This window comes from Gavialis gangeticus, unplaced genomic scaffold (genome assembly GCF_001723915.1).
Source record: "Gavialis gangeticus isolate Ggan-Ray unplaced genomic scaffold, GavGan_comp1, whole genome shotgun sequence".
NCBI lineage: Eukaryota > Metazoa > Chordata > Crocodylia > Gavialidae > Gavialis > Gavialis gangeticus.
The window spans coordinates 43077517-43103487 of NW_017728992.1; the positions used below are offsets into that span (position 1 = coordinate 43077517).

At 42.4% G+C, this 25971-nt stretch overlaps 1 protein-coding gene across 4 annotated transcripts in view; it reads left to right on the forward strand.

Moving 5' to 3' along the window:
- The window catches only part of KIAA1468 (KIAA1468 ortholog), a 168138-nt gene that overhangs the window by 81271 nt on the left and 60896 nt on the right, over window positions 1-25971 (forward strand). For all 4 annotated transcript variants that reach the window (XM_019521674.1, XM_019521650.1, XM_019521665.1 and 1 more), the window contains 3 exons: window positions 3255-3330; window positions 3782-3877; window positions 15799-15911. In XM_019521674.1, coding sequence (XP_019377219.1) covers window positions 3255-3330; window positions 3782-3877; window positions 15799-15911 — 285 coding nt within the window. The remainder of the gene's footprint in view (window positions 1-3254; window positions 3331-3781; window positions 3878-15798; window positions 15912-25971) is intronic.

A 25971-nucleotide genomic window follows, 5' to 3' on the forward strand; every position in this document is an offset into this window, starting at 1 on the left:
CGGCCCTCCAGCCAGTTGGCGACCCATTTGACTGTGTGGGTGTCGACACCACAGTCCCCCAGTTTCTTAATGAGAACAAGCGAGTGAGCATTCTTGAACTACTGGCAAAAGTGCTAGCAGTATTTGTGCCATTTAACAAGATCACCTGAATTACTGCAAAGTGTGCACCCATTGGGTGCCAAAGCAGCTTATTAGATGCACATAAACAACAACATGTGGAACTGTATCCAGCTCCTGCAACATGTACAGGACAAAGGTGAGGGGTTACTCTTGGCATCATCACTGGGGGTGAGACCTGGGTCTACCATTACAATTACAAAAGGCAAAATACGCAGTGAAAATTTACATCACCACTGCCAAAAAAATTCCAAACTTGACCATCCTTTGGAAGGACCTTGCTCATCCCATTTGGGATTGCTTGGGACTACTTTTTGTCCCTAAGTGGAGCATTTGGTCATGATCAACAGCAAAACCTCTGCCATATTCTCCAAAGCCACCTGAAGCCAGCTATTCAGACCAGATAACACGGAAAGCTAAAGCAAGGTGTTCTTTTCCAGCATGGTAGTGCAAGACCACACAGTGCAACAAGTGTCTGTTGAGACTTTGTGTGGACTGAAGTTTGAAATCTTACCACATCTGCCCTATAGTCCCAATCTTGTGCCAAGTGATAATTACCTGTTTGAATTGCTGAAAGAGGTTCTTCATGGGCACTGTGGGCAGTGTGCAGCATGGCCCATGGGTAACAGGCCATGTCATGACCTGACCTAAGCTTGATCTAGGTAGCAGTGATGTAAATTAAGAATGACCTAAGCTTGATCTATCTAGCAATGACAAAAGTTAAAGCATGCGCTTTAGGCACTTATAGGGTGCACTCACATTATTCAAGGAAACGGAAAAGGATTGGTATTGATCCAAAGCCATAACCAAAGATGGAAAACTCTTTGTAAAGTATATAATCTATATAATCATAGTTAAACCATGTGACCTTCGGAGTTCTCTGAAGTTCAGTAAAAAAGAGGAACCAAGTCAGCGAAAGTCCCAAAGGGAATAAAGAAGCCTGGCCAGTGGACTTGTTTTTCCCTTGAATCCAAGGCTACATAAGCACTGTATTTAGTAACACAAATAAGTCTCTTCTGTTGTGAATCCTAATAAAGTTTTCGAGCTGTGACTGGAATAGTCTCACAGGTCATCAGGCTCCCTCTCAACTCCAGTTAAAATTTAAAGTAACGTGTGTAGATTTGCTCGTGATGTAGCAATGCAACTCACAGTTCAGGAAAATTGTCACAGAAATAAAAGGGCTGCTTTGAGGACAGTTTCAAGAAACTTGTGACTCATGGCAATGCCTGTGTTACAAACAAGCACAACTGTGTGGAGAATTCATGTAGCCCAGTAAATGATTATTGTACATAAAATTAGTTTTATTTCACAATTGCCATTAGTTTCTGAAACACTGTCATAACTACACAGTGGGGGGATGTGGGCACAGTAGAGGGGAGCAACAGGCTACAGTTGGACCTAGATAAGTTACAAGGATGGGCGGAGGAGAATAGGATGGGGTTTAACACAGACAAGTGTAAGGTGATGCACCTGGGGAGGAACAATCGGCACCATACATACAGGCTGGGGAACTCCCCTCTTGTCAGCACGGAGGTGGAAAAGGATCTGGGAGTCATTATTGACTCCAAGATGAACATGAGTCGGCAATGTGGGGAGGCGGCTAGGAAGGCCAACTGCACCTTGTCGTGCATCCACAGATGCATCTCGAGCAGGTCCAAGGAGGTGATCCTCCCCCTCTATGCGGCACTGGTCAGGCCGCAGTTGGAGTACTGCGTCCAGTTCTGGGCGCCGCACTTTAAGAGGGATGTGGACAGCATGGAGAGGGTCCAGAGGAGGGCCACTCGTATGATCAAGGGACAGCAGGGTAGGTCCTATGAGGAAAGGTTGCGGGACCTGAACCTGTTCAGCCTTCAAAAGAGAAGGCTGAGGGGGGATCTTGTGGCCTGTTATAAACTGGTTGGGGGGGATCAGCAGGCGCTGGGGGAGTCCCTGTTCCCCCGAGCGCCGCAAGGAGTGACCAGGAACAATGGTCACAAGCTGGCGGAGGGAAGGTTTAAGTTGGACATCAGGAGGCGCTACTTCACGGTCAGGGCGGCTAGGGTCTGGAACCAGCTTCCAAGTGAGGTGGTGCAGGCTCCTACCCTGGGGGTTTTTAAGAGGAGGTTGGATGACCACCTTACTGGGGTCGTTTGACCCCAGTGCTCTTCCTGCCATGGCAGGGGGTCGGACTAGATGATCTGCTCAGGTTCCTTCCGACCCTAGAAACTATGAAACTACACAAGTTAGTTTGTCATGAGGTATTGGTACTCTCTGTAAGTAGAGTTCTACCCAACTTGAGGCAGCAGCCAACCAGTTTCATGGGCAGATCATGGGGCCGGCTGCAATTTTCAAGGGCTTATTGTGGTAGGGCTGCCACCACACCTCTGGCTGAGGGGTCCCAGTGACAACCTCCCCCCCACCACCACCATCACTGACTGGTGGAGAGGGCTGTCAATCATGTGACCCCCCCCCCCACCACCTCTTTCCACTGCTTGGAGAAGAGAGGCAGGGCCACATGATGGCCAGCCATCTCAGCCAGTCGGGGGTGAGGGCGACAGCCATCTTGCCTGCTCACCTCCATGTCAGCAACTCCTTTCATGCTAATCTTACATTTCCTCCCTTTAAAAGTTATGCTAAAAAAGATCTGCAATCAGAAATTGTAATTTTTGATAACCGATGATGTCTAAGACTGCAACTTAATGGTGGAGAAGTGTAATTCACTGATGGCTCTGATGTACAGCAAAGTGGAAAATTGCTGGGCTGGGAATAAACATCAGAAAATGAGCAAAAATACTTTTCTCAGGTTATGGAGATTGTATGATCCTATGCTGCTCGAGTTACTGGTTTCCCTTTTTTCACACTCTAATCTCATTTTTATCTGTGCATTTGGTGGCTTCAGGAATGTGAAAGCTCTAGAAATAACTTGTTAATTAGGCCAATCACTTTTTATGCATCTCAAAGTGACAATTTGGTTTTAAAAAATCTTAATACTTTTTTAATTTCAGTTACAACATTGTAAAATGTATGTCAACGTTAATTTCAGCAGGTGCCCAAATACACTGCCAGATGTCACTTAGTTAACTAAAATTGAGAGGATAAGCAAGCTTCCATTAGTCACCTTTGACTGATCCTTTTTGCCTCTCTTGATACTATTTCAGGAAGTTGTCACCAGCTTTCCATCAAGCACTACTATCTTTCTGTCGGATGTCAGCAGACAGCCGTTTGGGATCCGAGGTATATTTTCCAATTGTCATAGAATCAGAAAGGGTATGTTGTCTATCTAATGGCAGTCACTAATGCAGGAATAATTCTGGCTCTTTCCAAAGCTTGGTATGTACACTGATTTCTTAAATGAATCATATAGATGACTATTTAAGAAATAATGTTTCCTTATTTGAGATTTGGACTAAATATTGGGTAACGGTCTTTGAGCAGAAATATGACCTAATTATTAGTGGTGGTTTTTTATAGTTCTTGAGAAGCATTCAGTTTCTTGCACGTGCATTTCTGTGCCTTCAGAGTTGGCATGGAAGCTTCATGCTGATTCCAAAAGTGCTGATTAGTGCAGGAAAAAATAAAATTGTTCTCTGGCAAGTGGTCAAACGTTCTTCTGAAAAGCACCATAATAAACTAAAAAAGTCGCATTGCTGTCACTGTGTCTCATTTAAAAAAAATGGATTTCTAGGTGTCCCGGATCGCCGACAGTGAAAAAAGTGTCATGTTAATGCTGGGACGTTGTCTGCCCCACATTGTTCCTAACGTACTGCTTGCAAAACGAGAGGTGAGGAAACCAAACACATTTTTGTTTGCTTTTCATCATGTTGCCGTGCTGATTTTGAGATGTTGTCTTTATTACATGGAATTCTGTTACTTGCAATCACATTCTTACTCTTGTGCATGCATCTCTGTTCCTAGAGAATGGTTTTACACCTCTGTCAGGTGAGTTCAGTAAAACTGCATGGTATCTTAATACTTCCTCTTATGCTTAAGATGCCCATTAGCATTCAGCAAGACTAACTGCTACTGTAGGTCCATCTGTTTGCCATAGCTTCAATACTCATGTTAAAGAAAATTATTATTATGATTATTTCTAAAGCAAGAGAATTCAAGTACCCAGGTATTATAGGATAGTGACTAGTTTGTCTAAATTTAACAAAGATAGTTGTCAATCAGGTTCCTTAGCAGTCTTTCATGTATTGACCTAAAATGACATGGAAATAGTGTTTGATAGCTCTTTCCATATAGACTTTTACTAAATCTATTGAATACATTTTCCTCAGGCATTTGGTTACATTGATAATATTAAACCAAATTTGTTATGAAACCAAAAAATGATGACACTTTGCTAATCTTAAGCATAGAAGGATTTGGGGGTTCTAAATAATAATAGGCAGTCTATTAAATTAGAGAAAAGGACGTTATTGATTCTAGAGCTAAAAGTGGGAAGACCCCTTTTACAGATAATTGCTTGTGTCTTCATTGTAAATTTTGCATATAATCAGAAGTAGGTAATTGCAAACCAAATTCAAGCAATAGAATATTGCTTTACTCTTTAAAACGCTTTTAAAATATATAGTTCATTTGTTACTTGAGGAATCAGTGTTAGTCTTTAGGGGACCTACAGTATGGTAGGTTTATAGTAATGCGTTTGGCATAAACCCATGTAAGGCTTATTGAAAAATCCTTAAGTCAAGAAATTTGTACTGATCCTTTAATGACTTAAATTTCCCTAGCTACTTACTAGTTTTCAGTGATTGATGTGACATTCTGAGATGTGCATGGCATCTGAAATTTTCAGAAACATTATTTAAGGAAGATGTTTTCTTGAATATTCTATGTGAGGATTCTCAAGTGTTACTGCAAAATAATTCTGTGAATGTGCCAGGATCAGTGCTTAATTTCTATTTTGTTTTTTGGGGTTTTTTTGCAGTTCTGCTTGGCAGGATGATGATCCAGCTTTTTTCCACAGCTTGTAGCATAATCTGTTAATGCATTAGTATTGTTGCAACATTTTAGCCTATTTCCTTCTTATTTTATTTTCAAGCCTAAAAGGGATAAATGGTCAAACAAACCCTCAGGAGTTCCTTTATTTCCATATTACCAACTACTTTGCAAGTAAGAACTGGACTGAATAGAAAGTTTACTGTGTGTTTAATATGTATTTTCTCACACAGTAACTGCCTTATTTTCTTTATTGTAACATTCTTGAGTTACAGTATCTTGGAGCTAGCAGGAAAAAGGCTGATCATCAGTCAGATTTTATTAAGAATGTCCCTGAATGGTATCAGGGCATTGTTGTGCAGACAAAGATGTGGGTCCTGTCTGAAGAAGTTGACCAGCCAGGGTTTAGCAATAACACTTAAAAATGGTCCATCACTTATGAGGGGTTTATATTGTCAGTTAACTGGGCAAAATTTTAGAAGCAATTTAACCAAGGCTTCCTTAGAAGCCCGCTTCAATCTTGTAACGTGAGATTTTGATTTTATTACACAATTTCACCTTTCGATTAGAAATGCTTCAGCAGTAATAATATGGTTGCACTGAAGGCAACTGTATCTTAGCCATTAGGTCATTAGAAAACACTGATAGTTTCAGAAAGCTGTTGGTGCTGCTTTTTTGTCCCTGGCTGTAGTTCAGACTTTTGCAGGTAATACAATAAAAAGAAGAAAAAATCTTGATCATTCTGGCTTGATCAAAGCATTCTTGGCTACAGAAGCCATCAGTATTTTAAAATTGTTTCTAAAAGTCTCTCTCAGTAGAGCAATATGAAGAGATGTATAAAACTGATTTAAAAATTTGAAATGTGTTCATGAGTATAAAGCTTCTGCGTGTACAAGCTGATGTTCTAACATTTATTTCTGTGACAAACTGCTAGACTTATGTTAATTAAAAGAGCTACTTGCAAATACAGTAATACCAGAAGACACTGTTAGCCACGTGGTTTCAGGTACAGATAGGTTGCAAACAATTCCATCTGCAAAAAAACGAACCAAACGAAAAAAAAAACACAGCTGGAGCTTGTGCAGGATCTTTCCATGATCCTGTTCCTTGCAAGCATGGCATCTTAAACTAATACTATTCACAGTCTGGGTTGAAAGCTACTTGCTTTGTTCTTGTTCCACTAAAATGTAATAATATATTTAAGGTAAAAGTTGTCTGGCTAAGTATTTAGCTCCATTGATGTTTGAGTAGAGATAACATGCCAAAAATGAGATCTTTCACTAAAGTCTTAAAGGAGGAAAGCAGTCTCTTTAGGTAGTCCAGAAAGATTATATAATGGTAGTCAAATCTCTCTTTTTTTTTTTTTTACCATTTCTAAAACTTAAATTGTTGTTCTAATCCAGCTATTGTTGTATGTAGGTTTATATCTGTTGTCCGCCATAGGAATTCTCTCAGCAGAGCATGGGCAGGAGCAAGTTTTAAGGCTATAATATTAAAATATTTCTGCTGTTCTAAATTTAAAAAAATAGACAGACTCTATTTGAATCTCTTACACCTTTTCAGTTAGCCTATTGCATTGGTTTAGGAGTCATAACATTAAAACATTTTGGTAGTCTACCAATATTTGTACACCATTACAGAGTTCATCAAGAGGCTGCAATTTATGTCAGAGAAGACATAAGTTTGGCTAAAGAAAAAATGTTTAAACTACCAGGCTGCTGTCTTTTGTCCCTTCTATTCCCTTCAAATATCATATAATCACCAGAAAGTGGCAGAAACAGCTATACAACAGTACAATGATGCTTTATCAAATAATCTCCCATAAATTAGCCCACAGAATGTTGTTATCTTCTGTAGCATTAAGAACTTTTAAAGAATAATACTTTGGAATTGTAGATTATTTTCTCATTATGAAGCTGAAGAGGAGGGAAAACAGTGCTGGATCTTTAATAGCAAATGCTGGTCAAGTGGTGCCAGTCTTCACTCTCTGGGAGAAAGTAAAACTAACTTTAAAATATGTTGGCTTTAAGGTGTAGATACTGCTGTTCATAGGTACATGTTGAGACGCTTTCATTCTCAGACTTCTTCAGATATTTGACTTTGAAACTAAAACTCAGGCTCAGGTGTCTTATTATATATGTGAGAAGCAAGGGGCTTTGGTAGTATCTGGTATCTTTTAATGAACCAACTATATAGTTAGGAGAGAGAATAGACAAGCTTTCAGGCACTGAAAGTCCTTCCTTAGATCTGGAAAAAAAGCAAATAAAGCTTGAGCTAAATACCAGGTTAACTAATGTAAGTTGAAAGTGGTCCCTTTATATAAAAAACAAACAAGGAGGCAATGAAACAGAGTGAAAAAGAGCCAGTGGAAGTAGCTATAGACTTCCTAAGTGGAATTTGAAATAGAGAATCTAATACTGTACAAGGTGCTCAGCAGCCCCAGCCTGCAGGCCAGCTCTAGCCCACAGTGCCATGTCATCTGGCCTATGGGGTACCCCCCAGGTCCAAAAATTTGTTGGAAGGGGGAATAATGGCACTGCTTCCCTATTCCCATATGTACAGACCTGTGGGGAGCCCCAGGTCTTGCCTGCTATGTCAGATGCAACACAGGGCCTGATCCCAGCATATGGCAGCCAGCTGAAGCTGCTTTTGGACCTTATCTGGGCATGAAACCAGGTGGAGCACCAGGCCCAGTCAGGCCCATGTGGCCAAAAGCTTGAGCAGCACTGCTGTATAAGACCATTCTTAACAGAAGAGGGTAGTTACCACCTGTGGAGCAAAGAGAGGTTACATAAGGAAGGAAATAAATTGTAATGAGGCACAGAACTTCTGCCTGCATTTAGTTTACGGTTTTCAGTGTCCAGGAAAGTTAATTGTTAGTTCCCAGGCCTGTCCTGTCAAAGTATTTGTGTAGGTTGTCCCTGAGGACAAGGCTTATTGAGGTCAGAGGCAGAGTGGTTGTGCAGGAACAAATGCTCTCCCACTGGTGATTTGATGTCTCATTTTCTCACTCTCCAGCTATGTAGTTTGTCCTATAAAAGGTATTCATAAACACAGCCTGTTTTTCACCAAAGTCATGTAAGGGAGTCAGTTGGACATTAACATTTGCAATTAGTTCATTCGTTACATTCAAGTGTTCCTTATTTCCTCTACTCTTTCTGCAGAGGGCACTCATCAAAAATGGCATTAACATTGCTTGTAAATTTAAAACATGAGTAAAGAAATTTTTAAGAAAAACTTCCCAAGTCAACTATTATTTAGTCCTGTTTTGTACATACTGAATGATATGACTACTTGTTATCATATCAAAATTGTAGAAGTTTAACATTTCTCTCAAATTACAAAAAAGCCACTGATCTCAATTTACAAAGCCAGAGTTCTTCTGTAGGCTGATCATTTTGCTTGTGAGCTCTCCAGTATGCAGAACGTTAATATTTAAACCACTTCATTAGGTTTTAGAAGGATAGGTGAATAAGTGTCTTGTAGACAACAGAACTGGGAAGAGTGTTTGTTGAAAATAATTTGCTATAGGCTAAGAGGTGCAAGCTTGTTTTGCTGTGGGAGGCATGCAGTTAATTATTTAAAGAAACCCTCTTTTGCTTTTAATTTTAGAAGAATTTGCTTTGCATATAGCTGGAGTTGTAGTAGTTGCTTTTGGTAAGTTGCTTTCCTTTGGCTGTTGGTGAAGAGTATTATACATGTGTGTTATCTTAGTTATTTGCATGAAGTTTTTTAGATTTTATGCATAAATACTTGGATTTATTTCTCTGCTAGTTCTGTACATAAATGAAAACATGTCCATTTCCAAAACTAGAACTTCCTCATTTGAAGTCAGGAGGAAGAGTTGCCACTTGGTATGCTCTTCACTGAAGAATTGGTGAGTTTTTTTTTAATGTAGGGTAGCTAACATGTATAAGTGACCAAGAGGTAGAACAGAGAGAAGACAAAGCACTTCAGTCAACCTCAAGCAGGGTCATAACACTCACCTCACCTAGTTTACCCCATATCGAAATCATTGTGTATAATCTTAGCATTACTCTTACTCTGCATAGCCTACATATGGACATTAATCCCTAGTGTAATCATACTTTCTTAATGGGGAACATGAGACCTCTGACATGTAGTATTCACTTTCCAGCCTAGTTTGTCAAGTTACAGATACTGAGAGCTATACAATGGCAATGTATTCAGCATCTAATGAGAAAGCAAGTGTCTCACTTCCAAATATCCTCTCCTTTGATGGTGGTGACTGGTGCCAATAAGAGTTTAATCTAGCCATTCTTATAGTTAGAGATGTTGGAGAATGGAAGAACCTTTCAAGGCATAACAGGACATTGAGGACCAAAACTGTTGAGCAGAGGAAGAAAAGCAAGCTTTTTCAGAATCTTAACATCCCACTTTTTATCCTTTCAGCTCAGGTGTGGTATTCCTTCCCAAGGAAGGCAAAAGGTTTTAAAATAGTACTGGAAGCCCTCTCCTTGACTATTAGGCACTATACATAATCTCAATGGTGCCAAAATTTGCTAACTTCTCTGAGGCTTTTAGTAGCTCTAGCACTTGGCTGCTTGCCTCTTCTCCAGAAAATTGTAACATATACAGTTTTACTGTGCCATTTTTGTTGACCAAAAGGATTATTATGGTCTTTACTGAGTACCTCTCCACTCAGAACATGAGATGGCAGGATAGAAAAGCAACAATGTTAGTTCCGCTTGTATTATAGCAGCTCTTGTACAACAGTTTTCTCCTTTTCCCCTTTCTGATTGATGGGAGAGAGATGCATTTTTTCAAGACTTCGAGAAACTTCATTATGCTTACTCTGTCCACTTGCAGCAACTGTAGAACTCCTCCAATACTCAGCAGAAAGTCCCCTTTTGCCTCCACTTTTACCTTCCCCTGTTGTCATCTTCCGTAAGTTTTATAGGGAACACAAAGTAGGACACTACTGCTCAAGACTTCTCACTGTTTCTCCACTCCCCTTACTAGAAGGAAGTATAGAAGCACTGATGCAGCGATGCAGAGAAGGCTCCATTCTCCCATAGTATGCACGAAAGAATGTGACCAATGGACAAGAAAATACAACTAATTCCATCTGCTATAATAACCAGCTTTCTGCAAGGTAAAGAATTAGCCTTGTGTCTGCCCCATATCAATGGTTCTAGATTACTCATCAGTCTTCCATGCAGGAGTGAGTTTATATCCAATTGTATATTAATAGTTTTATCCTTTGATAACCAGAAAATGTCCATTTTGTCAATTTTTTCTTAATTACTCAAAGGACTTTTAAAAGTTAAAGAGATTCCTAAACTTGAGATACAATAGTTGTAGTTATGTTCAAGCTGTTTGTGAGAGGTTTTTCTTTTTTTCCCCTCCCCTCCTCCAAGCATTTAAATCAGTGAAGGGAGTGGACTGTCCAGAAACTTTAATATAGCTAATGACCATAACAGTGAGAGATCCAAAATGCTAAAAATGCTTTCAGGCAGTGATTTCTTAGGGTGATTATTTTTTATTGGACCAACCATGTAGTTGGGATAAAGTTAGACAAGTTTTCAAATGCAGCATATTCTTTGTCAGGTCTCTGACAAAGAAAATAAATTCTGGACCTTCACAGTTGTAACATTTTTACACTACGTTAAAAATGCCTTCATTTTCAGAAAATTTTAAAATAAAATGTTTTTATTTGTATAGCATTATCCCTACTTCAAAGGAGTGTTCATAAATTAATAGCCAGAGCCAATAGCTTACAGCAGAGTTCAAGATACACCAAAATATTTGAAACAAACCATCCCAGTGTGCAGAAAGATTAGCAAATATGGCAGAAGACCAGCTTGGCTTAGCATGGACCTCTTCAATGAACTAAATCACAAAAAGGAAGCGTATAAGAAGTGGAAACTTGGACAGATAACTAGGGAAAAATACAAGAGCATTGCTCGGGCATGCAGGGATAAAGTCAGGAAGGCGAAAGTGCAATTGGAGTTGCAGCTAGCAAGGGATGTGAAGGGGAACAAGAAGGGTTTCTATAAGTATGTTGCTAGCAAGAGGAGGATCAGGGATAGGGTGGGTCCCTTACAGATTGGGGAGGCAACCTTGTGACAGAGGATACAAAAAAGGCTGAAGTACTCAGTGCCTATTTTACCTCAGTCTTCACAGGCAAGGTCAACTGCCAGAGTACTGCACTGGGCAACAGTTTGGAGGGGAGGGGAGCAGTCAACAGTGGCAAAAGAACAGATTAAAGGCTATTTAGAAAAGCTAGGCATATACAAGTCAATGGGACCAGATGGGATGCACCTGAGGGTTCTGAAGGAGTTGGCTGATGTACAGAGCCATTGGCCATCATCTTTGAAAACTCATGGCAATCAGGACAGGTCCTGGAAGCTTGGAAAAGGGCAAACAATAGTGCACATATTTACGAACGGGAAAAAGAAGGATCTAGGGAACTACAGACCAGTCAGCCTTACCTCAGTCCCTGGAAAAACCATGGATCAGATCCTCAAGGAATCCATTTCTAAGCACTTGGAGGAGAAAGGGGTGATTAGGAGCAGTCAGCATGGATTCCTCAGGAGCAAATCATGCCTGACCAACCTGATTGCTTGCTATAATGAGGTGACCTGGCTCTGTGGATGCAGGGAGACCAGTAGATGTGGTGTACCTTGATTTTAGCAAGGCTTTTGATACAGTCTCCCACAACATTCTTGCAGGCAAGCTAAGGAAGTACAGGCTGGATGAGTGGACTGTAAGGTGGATAGAAAACTGGCTGAAGCATCGAGCTTAGAGTAGTGAGCAACGGCTCAATGTCTAGTAGGCAGTTGGTCTCAAGTGGAATACCCCAGGGGTCAATTCTGGGGCCGGTTTTGTTCAAGGTCTTCATCAATGACCTGGAAGGTGGCTTAAAGTGCACCCTCAGCAATTTTGCAAATGACACCAAGCTTGAGGGAGTAATTAGATTTGCTGGAGGGTGGGGCTAGGATTCAGAGTGACCTAGACAAATTGGAGGATTGAGTCAAAAGGAATCGCATGAGGTTCAACAAGGACAAGTGCAAAGTCCTGCACTTAGGACAGAACAATCCCATGTACACTACAGGCTGGGGGCTGACTGGCTAAGCATCAGCTCTGCAGAAAAGGACCTGGGAGCTAGTGGACAATAAGCTGAATGAGCCAGCAGTGTGCCCTTGTTTCCAAGAATGCTAATGGCATACTGGGCTACATTAATAGGTGTGTTGCCAGTAGGTCAAGGGAAGTGATTATTCCTCTCTATTCTGCACTGGTAAGGTCACATCTGGAGTATTGTGTTCAGTTTTGGTCCTCCCACTACAGAAAGGATGTGGAAAAATTGGAGAGCCCAGCAGAGGGTAGCAAAAATGGTGAGGGGGCTGGGGCACATGACTTGAGAGGGCAGGTTGGGGAACTGGGCTTATTTAGTCTAGAGAAGAGAAGAGTGAGGGGGCATTTAATAGCAGACTTCAGCTATATGCGGGGTTCAAAAGAGGATGGAGCTAGACAGCTCTCAGTGGTAGCAGATGATAGAAGAAGGAGCAACAGTCTCAAGTTGCAGCAAGGGAAGTTAAGGTTAGATTTTAGGAAGAATTTTCTCACTAGGGGTATAGTAAAACACTGGAACAGGTTACCCAGAGAGGTGGTGGACTCTCCATCCTTGGAGGTTTTTAAGACTCAGCTAGACAAAGCCTTGGCTGGGGTGATCTAGTTGGGGATGGTCCTGCTTTGAGCAGTGGGTTGGACTAGATGACCTCCTGAGATCCCTTCCAACCCAAATTTTCTATTATTTCTATGATTAATTATGGTTAGGGACCTACCCAAATTGAGGTGACAAATGAACAATTTCAAAGACCAATTGTGGAGGCAGCTGCTATTTTCAGTCTTTTTGTGGTGCCTTCCCCTGCCACTGATTGGCTGGCTGATTTGTGCAGCCCCACCCCTTGCTTCTGATTAGAGAGGGCTGCCTTCTGTGTGGCCCTGCCCCTCGCTGCTGATTGGCGGAGAATGGTGGAGCCGCACAAAAGGCAGCCCTCAGCCCACCAGCGATGGAGGGATTGGCCACCATCTTGGCTGCTCCCATTTGTGCCAACAGCACTCCCAGCCCCCCTCACCCTCCCACACTTCCCCTCCAAGCAGGCTGCAAGGCTGGGCCACAGCAGCTACTGGCTCCCACAGGAGAGCCAGCATTTTATTTTTAGTAAGTTTTTCCCTGGTGTTTCCACATAAAATTGCAGAAACCACTGTGTTTGTTTGCAGAAATAACCATAAAAATATTAGAAAGCATACAAAATCTTAGTGTATGGAATATGAAGAATAAAATACAGCATACAGAGTTCTAGGATGGAACAAGTCTTCAAATAAAAAAGTAACAAATGTTAGCAAGAAAACTAAATCAAAGGAAGCTTTAAAAAGAGTATAGATACCACGTTTGGCTATATTTGTATTAAAGAATACTTGGTCACTTCTAGTATAAGAAATATAGTAGAGGATATAATTGAGCAGTCCAGCTTGCATTTTATCCATCCCTGTATGCCTTCGGATTTTGCAGGGGTAAATGGGTACTCCCATGCCCTAACCGGTACATATAAAATGAGGACCTGCATATTTCCAGTACCTTAAACTAGAAATCATGTTCAGCTTACAGCTTAACTGAGTACTTCTCAGAATATGGCAGTGGATTTCAGTTCCTGTCCCCCAAATATACCTTCAGGAGAAAAAGACATAGTGCAAAACATTTGTTCAACTTTTTCTTCAAATGGATTGCAAAGGCTTTGCCATGATCAAGTCTTGGCCAGCTTGGGCAATGTTCAATTTTAGAAATAAAATTCCCTATCAATAGATTAAAAAGCCCAAGGAAGTGGATGGTTGTCCATCAGAGTGATATTTACTTCTCAGGAACCGTAGAAAAGAGAGGTGCACCGATACATCGGTCCATATCGTATCAGCATCAATAAAAGGAAATAGACATAATCGCCAATCAGCCTTTTTTGGCTAATATGGCTGATAATGTCGCTGATAAATGCTATCTAAATGCACAGCTGCAGGTTGGATGCAGCCAGCCCAGCAGCTTCGAGAGCAGTGTCCAGCTGGTAAGTCTGTTGAGGTGGGAAGGAAGGGGTTGGGCGCAGGGAGCTAGTGGCTTATCCAGCGGGCACAGGGAGGGAAGGTGGCTCCCGCCATTGCATGCACCCCCGAGGGAGCCATGGGGGGCACGTCCCCCCCCCCCGATCTGTGCGCAGGGGCGGCGCCGGGCACTTTCTGGTGGCAGGGGAACTGGGCTGGGGCTGACCGCAGGGCAGGCGGTGGCGCTGCAAGTGGGGGGGCTATGGGGTGTTGTCCCCACCCCCTCCCAGCACTGCTGCTGCTTCCCACCCCAAGTGCAGGCCCAGCCCAGTCCCTCCAGCACCAGGAAGAGCTCGGCACCACACCCACACAAAAAGATCTGGGGGGCATGTGCCCCCCATGACTCCCCCAAGGGTGCATGCAGTGGCAGGAGCTGCGCCCCCACCCGCACACCCCAAACGAGCATCCTGTGCCCAGCCCCACTCCCTCAACGCAGGGGCCTCAGTCTGCCCCTTCCCTTACCCCACAACAGTCTTACCAGCCAGATGCTGCTCTCCAAGCTGCTGGGCTGCATATCATCAATAGGATCGGTATTGGTCAATGTGGCTTGTTAATAATCAGCCATTGGTATCGACCCAAATAATATTTATCAGTTCAGCTCTACTAGAAAAATCTGTTACTGAAAGTGTCTAAGACTCTAGTCTCCTTAGAACCTAAAAAAAGTTGAAGCAATTTCTATATAATGTGACAAATTACTAGAAAAGACTTCATGTTCCTGTAACTCATAACTGTTCTTCCATTGCTTGTTAGTCACGAATGCTGAGGGAGTTCAGGACTAGAAAGGGTTACTCTCACCTGGTTGGAGGTCTTTTTACTACTTACTTCTCTTTCAGCAAACATTCCATTTTCTACCACCTTCCTATGAAGTTTCTCTCCCATACCTTCCTACTGAAATTAAGTGCAACTTTTTGTGCCTTTTCTAAGTAGGAAAGGACTAAGATCGCTGACATCAAGGAAAGGGACTTCCAGTCCATATCTTTAAAATTGTTTTCTCTGGGAATGAATACCATCCATTTTGAGGGAGTATGTAGAAGGAACGAAGTTCCTGTTACTGTGAACAGCCTTAATTTCCTTTCACATAATGCTTTGCAGTCTCATTTTAAAATTTATTATTTGTTCCTGTGGGAATTTAATTGCTCTGGGATGAGAATTCAGCTTCAGAGATGTCCTTTATTTAAAAATCCCTTAAACTGTGTGAGTGCCTAATGTGAATTTTCTCTTTAACTCCCATGTAGTCACAACTAGCTTTTCAGGAGGAGCTTTGTCTAAACCTTAATATTTTAACCAACTTTTGTTCAATTTATTAGATCATGTAGAATAAACTGCCCTGCAGTTATTGTTAGAGTTGGCCTACAGATGTTAATCCTAGTCATCTTAGTCAAGTTTTTAACTTTTATTGGGCTGAATTCCCCTCAGTTATAATAGGAAACATTTAGCACATAATTTATGAATGTCAGAATTACTTTTACATTTTCCAGGTCACTTCTTAGGAGACCAAGAGTTTTTAATTAAAAAATCTTCTGTAAATGTGCTAATTTTGTGTGATTAGATTTCTTTTTGTTCTCTTTTGCCATTGAATTAATATTTGCCCAAAGCATTTTCACTCTGTTTGATTTTTTTTTTCCCCTCCACCCACAATTTCTTTAGGAATTGATCCCACTCATACTGTGTACAGCCTGCCTCCATCCTGAATCCAAAGAGAGAGATCAACTCCTACACATACTATTCAATTTGATCAAACGGCCAGATGATGAGCAAAGGTGTGTGTTCCTATGTTGGGGTGCAGGGGCAAAATGAAGTCAAAGCGGGTTCAATGAAAACGCAATACTCTTAGCAGGTTAATAGCTATTTTTTCTCAACTTGAATTAAGTTCGCCATTTGCTGTCTATAATATTAACAGACTTGTGCACTTTGGGACTTTCCATTTCCATGGCTTACACTTTCATGTGTAATTTATACTTAGTGAAATACAAGAATGTACCTGGTAAATTGCTGTGTAACACTTCAATTTCTTTTTACTTAATGATGAACTGAAATATCTTAAAATCTTAAGATCATAAATCTTAATACATGTATAGATATTTTAATGAGACTAGTGTTTACAATTAAATTTGTTCTACAGTTTAAGAATCGATAGATCCTTAAAGTTCACAATCTATCTTTAGTAGCTTTTATTTAGAAGTCAATAAAATTAGTTGTGGAAAGAAAGCTTAAGAAAATTGAAGGCCTGATTTCCATTTCTGACAAGTAAGAGAATTTTTCCATTCAGAATTGTATTTGTAGCTTGAATGTTTACATAATACCTATAGTTAGTAGCTCAACAATATAAGCTATTTTTTTTCTTTCATTTTCCTTGGAATGGTATTGAAATATGTGTTTTTTGCTTTGTTTTCCCTCTTCCCTGTAACCCTTTCTTTGTAAGATTATCGTTAAAGCTAGTGAGCTTCATTGATAATTGAAAGATTTTATTTCCATCACAACTAGTCTGCAACTTGCATTTTATTTTTACACACACACACACACACACACACACACACACACACACACACACACACACACACACACACACACTTATATATACATTTTTATTTTATTTGTGTGTGTGTGTGTGTGTATGTATATGTATATATGTGTATATATATGTATATAGTATTAAACTAGTAGAAACAAATTATCTGTCATTGTTCTGTGCTGTCTGCAACTCAATCAGGTCTAAAATTGCTTTCTACTTCAAGGTTCTCTGACACACATCTTTCTGGTATATAACAAAAGTTTTATCTATATCAGTTCATGTGGTGCAATTTAGTGACGGTTCAGCTGATAATGGGGTTGTTTGTCTACACAACCTGTATTATGGTAGCACCAGGCAAACTGAAACTCTCTCACAGGGCAAGTCCTTGTTCTGTTTCCAGATTTGTGCTAGCTTTTGAATTCTGCTTCTAACATGTACCCTGCCTTAAAATCAAATTTTAGATACTTTGTTTGAGATTTTAGTCTTTTACATCAATGCATTTCATGCCTGATAATATTTCGAGCTGATTATCTATGTGAAGAAAAACATGCTTTTCCTAAACTTGTGTTTTGTTTTTTAGTATAAAACAAACTGATATTTGAGAAATACACCTGTTCTCATAAGGAAATGAATATCTTTATAATCTTAAAAGTAAAAGTAAATGTCTTCCGCTGACTAGTTTATTCCTGGATCCAAACTTCAGCTGTCTAAATAAATCCTAAGTTTTGTGGGGGGAAAGGAGGAGAGTGCTTTTGTCTCGACAAATATATCCCAATTAAATCAGTTCAGGATGATTACCAAAATCTTTCTCTCATGAAGTGTATTTTACCCTAGCTTTTTATGTATGTAATCCAGAGTTGAGCAGCAACTAATCAAAAGGCCTGTTGCAACCTGAAGAAGCGAGACCATTCAAGCTTAATGACTGACTTTGTGGTTAGAATCTGTTCTTTTGTAAATTATGCTGTTCACACACAGTATTCACCTTTTTACTGTTGTATAGCAGTATATAAGATCAGAGGTGGTTAATGAGTGGACTTTAAATAAATGCCTCTATTTTTGCCTTTGTTTAAATAAAAGGCACAGGTAGCATGTGATATGACCCTTCTGTCAGTGTGCCTCTTCATTCATCAGGGATCAGGAAACAAGTAGGGTCTATGTAATTTTCAGTAAGTGTAAGAGACTTAATGCTTGACTATGCCCCACTTGGTGTTTTTGTGATAGGCGTGTTAACCCATAGACACACTATCACACATTTATATATTTATTATTCTATCGAATGAGTAGGTGATTCTAACTTTGGAGGAGGGAAAGGCTTCACTTCAGCTAAATTGAAGATAGAAAAAAAAAACATAAGTAGGGACCCACCAAATTAGCAGTTATGCGGATTCTGCAAAATCTGTCATTGCCTGTGAAATCCAGGCAGTGTCCATGAAATCTGCAGGGGAAAGCAAAATGCTGGCTCCTCAGAGGGAACCAGTAGTCCTCAGTGCACTCTGGAAACCTGGGGGGGGGAAGTGGAAGTGGAGGCTGACCATTCAAAGGGCTCCCAGCAAGATGGCTGCCATTCCCACCTTTCACTGCTGATTGGCTGTGCGGACTACCTGTCATGTGGCCCCTCCCCTCTCCATCAATCAGTGGCAAGGGGCAGGGCTCCATGATGGACAGCTCTTGCAGCCAGTCAGTGGTGAGGGGTGGGGTGGCATGACTGGCAGCCCCCACAACCAGTTGGCAAGGCCACTGGGCTCCTCAGCCAGTCAGAGGCATGTGAGAGGCCTGCTGCGCTGTGTCCACAAAATGGCTGCCTGGGTCCTTGTTCTGCCTGCAAAATCAGGGGGTAGCCCGCATGAATTAGGTAGGTCCGTATGCATAAGTAAATAAAAACAATCAGAACTAGAAACATAGGGATATTTTCAGGAGTGTTTACAAGACAAAAGAAATATAGTTGAACGGGCAATCTAGAATTTGTTGAAGAGCAAGTCTATTCAAGAAGGAAAAGGGTGATTTATAATCTGTGCTATGCAGGGAATTTAATAGAAATAATAGATAGATGTAGAGAGCCATAAGAGTATCATCTATGTTTAGTCCCAATTTTTTTTAATTGTCCAGTTAAGGTTATGCGTTTCAGTTCCTCATCCTGACTTCTGAAGGTGTTTTATAGATTCCCTTTGAGCACAAAGACTGTGCAGTTGGAAAGGAAGTGGTTATTCTTTGGGAAGTGGTCCCCTACTGATATTTGTGTCAGTCCTTTATACTCTTTCTATGAGTATTCATTCTGGTGTGTAGTTTCAGTTTAGTTGCACTCTCAGTTTCCATGATGATATTTGGTGCATTGAATGAGATTACCCTATGTTCTGTGATAGAGATACAGGGCTCTTGGATTTTGAGGGTTTTTTTGTGGGAGGTGTTGATTGTGGTGGCAGTGGAGACATATTAACAAGCTTACTGCTAAGGCGAAGATGTGTCCCAATAGGTGTCTGTTGATCAGAAGCAAGTTTGCTTATGTTGATGACTTGGGCTGGGTTGGGAGGGAGTTGTCTGAAGGCCAGGAGCAGGGGAAGGGAGTCTTGGGAATATTTCTCAAGCTATCTTTTTTGAGAAAAGGTTGTACATTTTTTGATAATCCTTCTTGTAGGTGGCATTGTGTTATTGTGGGATTGTATATGGCAACCAGAACCATATGGTCAATGGGTAGTTTCTTTTGTATGGTAGTAGGTTACTGATGTGTGTTTGGGTAGCTTGTTTAAAGATATGATCTCTGTTAACTGCTTTAACCCAGCAAGGAAACTTTCAGGTTGCTGAGGTGGGTGTCATGAGTATTCTCAGAGCAAATGCAATGGTATCTGAGGGCCTTGCTGTATATTACATATAGCTTTCTTGGTGTATCTGGGATGGTTGCTGGTTTTGTGGACATAAGTATGCTGGTCTGTGAATGTTCTGTATATAGTGTCTGTTAAGATACTGCAAACCAGATCCAGGATGGTATCTAAAAAGTTGATGTTAGTATAGATTTATTCCTGAGAGAATTTAGTAAAAGGGTGTCAATTGTTGAACCTCTGGTAAAAGTCAATAACAGAGTCAATAAGCAGCACTGGGAGGAGAGGCTATGGGGAATTTTGGGGTGACAGTAGCCCGGCGCCTCCCACCAGGAAGAGGCTGGCGCAGCCCCTGGCCCCGAGCCCCCAGCAGACAGCCCTTACTCACCATGAACACAAATTGGGGGCGGGGGAGCATATGCCTCCATGACTCCTCTGAGGGTGCACACAGCAACAGGGAGCCACCCCCTCGTGACTCTGTCCCATGCCCCATTCCTTCCCTCACTGTGGGGGGCCTCAATCTGGCCCCCCATTCCCCTCCTTCCCGCCACCCCAATCCCACCCCCGCAGCTGTGCACATGCACACAACATTTATCAGTGACATTATCAGGTACATCAGCCAAAAAAAGCCGATGTCCAATAATGTCAATTATCCTTTTATCAGTGCTAATCCAATATTGATAGATATATCGGTGCACTTCTAATTCATACTACATAGTTTTTAGGGTCAGAAAGGACCTGAGCAGATCATCAAGTCCGACCCCCTGCCTTGGCACGAAAAAGTACTGGGGTCAAATGATCCCAGCAGGGTGTTCGTCTAGCCTCCTCTTAAAGACCCCCAGGTGGAGCCAGCACCACTTCGCTTGGAAGTTGGTTCCAGATCCTAGCCGCCCTGACAGTGAAGTAGTGCCTCCTGAATCTACCCTCTGCCAGCTTGTGACTGTAATTTCTTGTCACTCCTGGGAGTGCTTGTGGGAACAGGGACTCCCCCAATGCCTGCTGGTCCCCTCTGACTAGTTTGTAACAGGACACTAGATCCCCCCCTCAGCCTTCTCTTGTGGAGCCTGAATAGGTTCAGGTCCCGTAGCCTCTCCTCATAGGGCCTGCCCTGCTGCCCCCGATCATAGGAGTGGGCCTCCTCTGGACCCTCTCCACGTTATCCACATCCCTCTTGAAGTGCAGCGCCCAGAACTGGACACAGTACTCCAGCTGCGGCCTGACTCGTGTCACATAGAGGGGGAGCATCACCTCCTTGGAACTGCTTGAGATGCTTGACAAGGTATGGTTGGCCTTCCTGACTGTATCCCCACACTGCTGGCCCATGTTCATCTTGGCATCAGTGATGACTCCAAGATCCTTTTCTGCCTCTGCACTGACGAGAAGGGAGTTCCCCAGCCTGTAGGTATGGTGCTGGTTCTTCCTCCCCAGGTGCATCACCGTGCACTTGTCAGTGTTGAAACCCATCCTGGCCTCATCTGCACCCCCCGCCCCCCCGGTAACCTGTCTAGGTCTGATTGCAGCCTATTCCTCCCATCTAGCATGCCCACATCCCCCCACATCTTAGTGTCGTCAGCAAATTTGAACAGAGTGCTTTTTACCCCCTCATCCAAGTCACTGATGAAGATGTTGAACAGTGCGGGCCCGAGGACCGAGCCCTGCAGAACCCCACTGCCCACATCCTTCCAGGTCAAAAATGACCCATTCACCACCACTCTCTGGGTGCAGCCCTCCAGCCAGTTGGTGACCCAATTGACTGTGTAGGTGTCGACACCACAGTCCCCTAAGTTTTTTAATGAGAATGGGGTGAGAGACAATGTCGAAGGCCCTTCCAAAAGTCTAGAAAGACTACGTCCACTGCTACCCCTGCATCTAAGGATTTTGTGACCTGATCATAGAAGGTCACCAGGTTGGTCTGACAGGACCTGCCTCTAATGAACCCATGTTTGGTTGCCCCTAAGCATAAGCTCCCCTGCTGGCTCCTCATGGACATGTGCCAGAATAATTCTCTCAAAAAGCTTACCCAGGATCAAGGTAAGACTAATCAGCCTATAGTATCCCAGGTCATCCTTCCTCCCTTTTTTGAAGATGGGAACCATGTTCGCCCTCCTCCAGTCTTCTGGCACCACACCAGAGCACCACGAGTGCTCATACAGCCATGCCAGAAGTCCCGCAATGACCTCAGCTAATTCCCTCAGCACTCTGGGGTGGAGATAATCTGGACCAGCTGGTTTAAATACATCCAGTCCCTCCAGAAGTTCCCTGACTAGATCCTCACTGACCCTTGGCCTGGGTGCGCCTCCCCTGGGGCCTGAGGGGGTCCGAGTGGGGAGGCTGATTTGGTCCCTGCTCAGATTGCCTAGTCTAATATTACAGTGAAAGTTGTCAGCTGTATTCTCTGCTTGTGTAATGATGTCCCACTTTGTCCTTTTTTCAATTTTTTTTTTTTTTCAGTTTGGCCCCCACCTGCAGACATTTGAAAGACTCCCTATCTGTCATATAACTTTCAAGAACTGTGGGTTTCTTTGGGACAAATGCTCTTGCATCTCTGGTTTTTGTTCATTTTGGTTTTTAATATCTGTTCTTTACCTGATTTTTTTTCTACCCTTCTCCTTACTTTTGGAGGTCTGCTTTTTGTATGTGGTGGAAACCAAAGAACAAAACCAGTTCTCTCCAACAGTAGTTACTCTTCCCACTATTCCTTGGGTCTTCCCGGGTGATATTTCCCTCCTTTTAAGGGTTTCTGAGGATGGGTGTAGTCCAAAAGGATGGATAGTGTTAGGACTTTAGGAAATAACCAGCAGGTTATTAGCCAGGTTTCCTGCACAGTAAGCATGTGCACATGCTTACTGCACAGTAAATTATGCCATTTCTCAGTAAAGCATCTTGTGTATCTATGAACAACTGTGTTACGAGTAGAGGTGTGACGATATCTAACATGATGGTATTTTATTGATGATTTCAGTAAACATTTGTGTGTATTCACAAGTAGAATGTCTTTTCTTTTTTTCAACAAGATTATTATATTGATTTCAGGCCAACAGGTTACTTATTTGTTGCTCCCCAGGTAAGGAGAAAGTAATACAGCACTCATAACTGCTGTAGATGGGATGAGTAAGTAACTTGTAAAGGTAATTCATTTTTTTTTTTAAAGACCTAAAGAAGAATCCTCTGCATTTAAAAAATTGTCTAACTGAATCCCAGCTATACAGTTGGTCCAATAAAACATCATTCTAAGGGCATGTGTAGACTAAATGGGGCCATAAATTGATGTGGTGGGTTTTAAAAAACACTGCTTCAATTTAGGGTTGATTAAAACCCTATGTCGTGCATACACCCCGCTGATGTGCCTCAGGTGGGGAGGGGAAGGTACGCTGCCAGCAGGTGGAGCAGTTCCTGGGCTGTAAGGGGGTGGGCCTGGAGATTCCTTCTGTGGCAGCGGCGCTCCCCCCACCCCCCTTCTGGCAGTCCCCGCCCGGAGGCACCCGGCTCAGGTGATCCCAGGGGCACCACAGCCACAGAGGGAAGCACCAGGCCCCTGCACAGCTCAGGCAGGCTCTGGGGGTTGGGGGGGGTGGGGATCAGGCGTGCCACTTTTTCTGAGCAGAGCCTGCTTTCCCAGGCTGCTGCCAAGCTGTCTGCAGGGCTTCCTGCAGAACACGGAGCCCAGTGCTTCGCTCTGCTGCTGTAGGGCCAGCAAACTAAAATTCCTCAAAGGAGTTTTAGTTTGCTGCACCCCAAGTCATTTAAGGCGCATTATGCTGCCAAATTTCCTACAGCGGCTGGAATTAATGCCCAATATGCTGCCGAGGCTTGCAAACACCAGCACCATTAAACCGGTGCAAAAGCATTTAGCCCACTTTAAAGTGTCATGCACACACGCCTCTCGTTTCATCTACACATGGCCTTACACTACCATTGTAAAGATAATGGTACTGTTGGGGTCATGTTGTAGCCTTAATGGTTCAGGTGGAATGTGAGAGGCAAGGATTTTTGTGGGCGATTTAGCTTTCATTGGACTAGCTGTATGTTTGGGATAAAGTTAGACAAACTTTCAAATGCAGAGCATTCTTCAGGTCTTTAAAAAAAGAAAAAAAGGAGCATGACCCTTACAAGCTATTTACTTCCAGGTACCACCTGAGAAAAGGTACATGGTACTGAAAGCTTCTCTGTGTCACTCCCAACCAGACAGTCACTTCAGTGTCACTTCCGTTCCATCTGCTATAATGAAAGAAGTAGGAGGTTTTAGCAAGATGAACATAATGAAAACAGTAATGTGAAAAGCGCTTGGTCAGAGAATCCACAGGTGCCTGTGGCCTGAACTTTTTGAGTCTGGATTCAAAGGTCAAAAATATATCCAGGGTGAGACATCAATAAGGAGAGATATCCTTGAATATCTGTCCTCTCTTCCACTTCAAGGGGTAAGTAGCAGCATACGTATTTCTGTATGGATTCTAGTTCCATGTATAAGCCAGTAGGAAAGAAGAAGATTTCTTTGAATTGCAATTAAACTTCAGCTGAGGTGGTGAAAATCATTTAACTAAATCCCCAAACATTCTTTTTTTAAATCCCTTACCTGTTGTTTGCATGGTAGATCAAGATCCTGGTGGATCATGGTGGTAGGCATTAAATTAGTAATCTTGAGCCCAGGAGAAATAAAACTTTAAACCAAACTTGTTGAAATAATGTTAAGCGTATGTATTACAAACTGTGTGGGAGGTTTCAGGTGGGTTATAAAGTTAGACCCCCTAAAAGAGAAATTTAATCTTTTTTTTAATTAAGTGATTCTCTAGCCTTGTCAGATGCTTTGTTTACTCTTTACTCTTGTTTGCTGTTTAACTAACCTTTTACCAATTTGGTTAGTTCTGAAGATATCTGTATTGATCTTAATCGGTACTAGGAGCATTCTTTGGAAGGGTCATATGACTAGGGACCTATTGAATTTGTCATCTGCAATTTTCATGGAAACTGAAATCGGTAGGTCCCCACATGAAATCACAGGGACCGTGGAAAAAATGTAAAATCATCCAGCAAGCAGCGGGGAGAAGAAAAGGAGAGAGAGCTGCAAATAAAAAAAAATGATGGGAAGCCTGGTGTCCTGGGATGGGCAGGGGGGAGATGGAGAGAGGAGGGATGGAGTAGGTGCAAATCAGATGCTGAGCCTCATGTAGGCTTAGTCTAGGAACCAGTCAGGGGCCAGCCAGAGAAGCCAGGAGGGTTTCAGCGCAAGCTTTTGAAGTGCATGCAGACATGCTCCTGCAAAGAGCAGAGATGAATGCGAAGAAATCTTCCAAGACCAGCAAATACATTTCAGCAGTGGACTATGCAAGACAATATCATGCAGGGATCCTGCTAATAGTAGCATGGCAATTAATGGCTTCCCCAGGCATGATCCCCTGATCAAACCTGAGGAAGCCATTACTGTTTAATAATAATACAGCAGTTAATAGCTTGCCTGGGCTTAAGCAGAGGATCAAGCCTGGGGAAACCATTAATTACATCCTAGACTGCTTGGTAACGTGGCAATCGCTTGACCAAGTCTGGAGAAGCCATTAATTTGGGACTTCCAGGACCCCTTGGCCAATCAGAGGTGTTGGGCAGGGGGGCTACCATGCTTGACTGTGAAAATGGTGCCTGATACCACACTGGGACTGTGAAATTGGGAAGCAGCAACCTTGAATTCAGTAAGTCAGTAGCTCCCTACATATGACCAGTTCAGTTTTAAATTAAATGGATTAAGTAAAAGTTAATTCTAGTACTAATTCTAATTACTAGTAGAATTAGTAATTCTACTAGAAAAAATAATTCTAGTAAATTCTATAGTAAATCTATAGATTTGCTCTTCAAGCTGGACTGTGTTAGTATTTAAAAAAGAAAAAGGTTTCAGGTAGGAATGCACTTTCTTACATGTTGGTCTTAATCCACATTTTGACATGGACCATTACCACAGTCAAGTATTATAATGTCTTATACTTTCTAAGCTAGATAAGACATTGACTTTGCAAATATTTCAGTTCAGTCCACAAAACTCTAGACCAGGGTGCTCAGCTAGGTCAAATCAGCCTGTGGAGCCATGACTCCTGGCATGGGGAGATCCTCACAGCTCAGAAAAGTTTGCAATGGGGAGACGTGGAAGCCCAGCATGGCCAGATCCAGTCCCACCTGGGCCATTGGCTCCATGGTGGCATCAGAGCCAGTCCCATGTCCAGATTGGGCCAGTGTTCCCCCTTCTCACCCTCTACACACACTGTTCCCCCTTCCCACCCTCCACACATCCAGATCAGGGCTACTCCACCCCACCATCTCCCTGTGTGCATCCAAATCAGGGCTACTCCACCCCACCATCTCCCTGTGTGCATCCAAATCAGGGCTAGGCTGCTTTCCCACATGCATGTCTAGGCTGAGGCCGCTTGACCTGCCGTCTGCCACTCTCTTCCTTCCCCACCAGCTGGTCTGGACCAGGGCCATTCTGTGCTGCCCCACATGTCCAGATCAGGG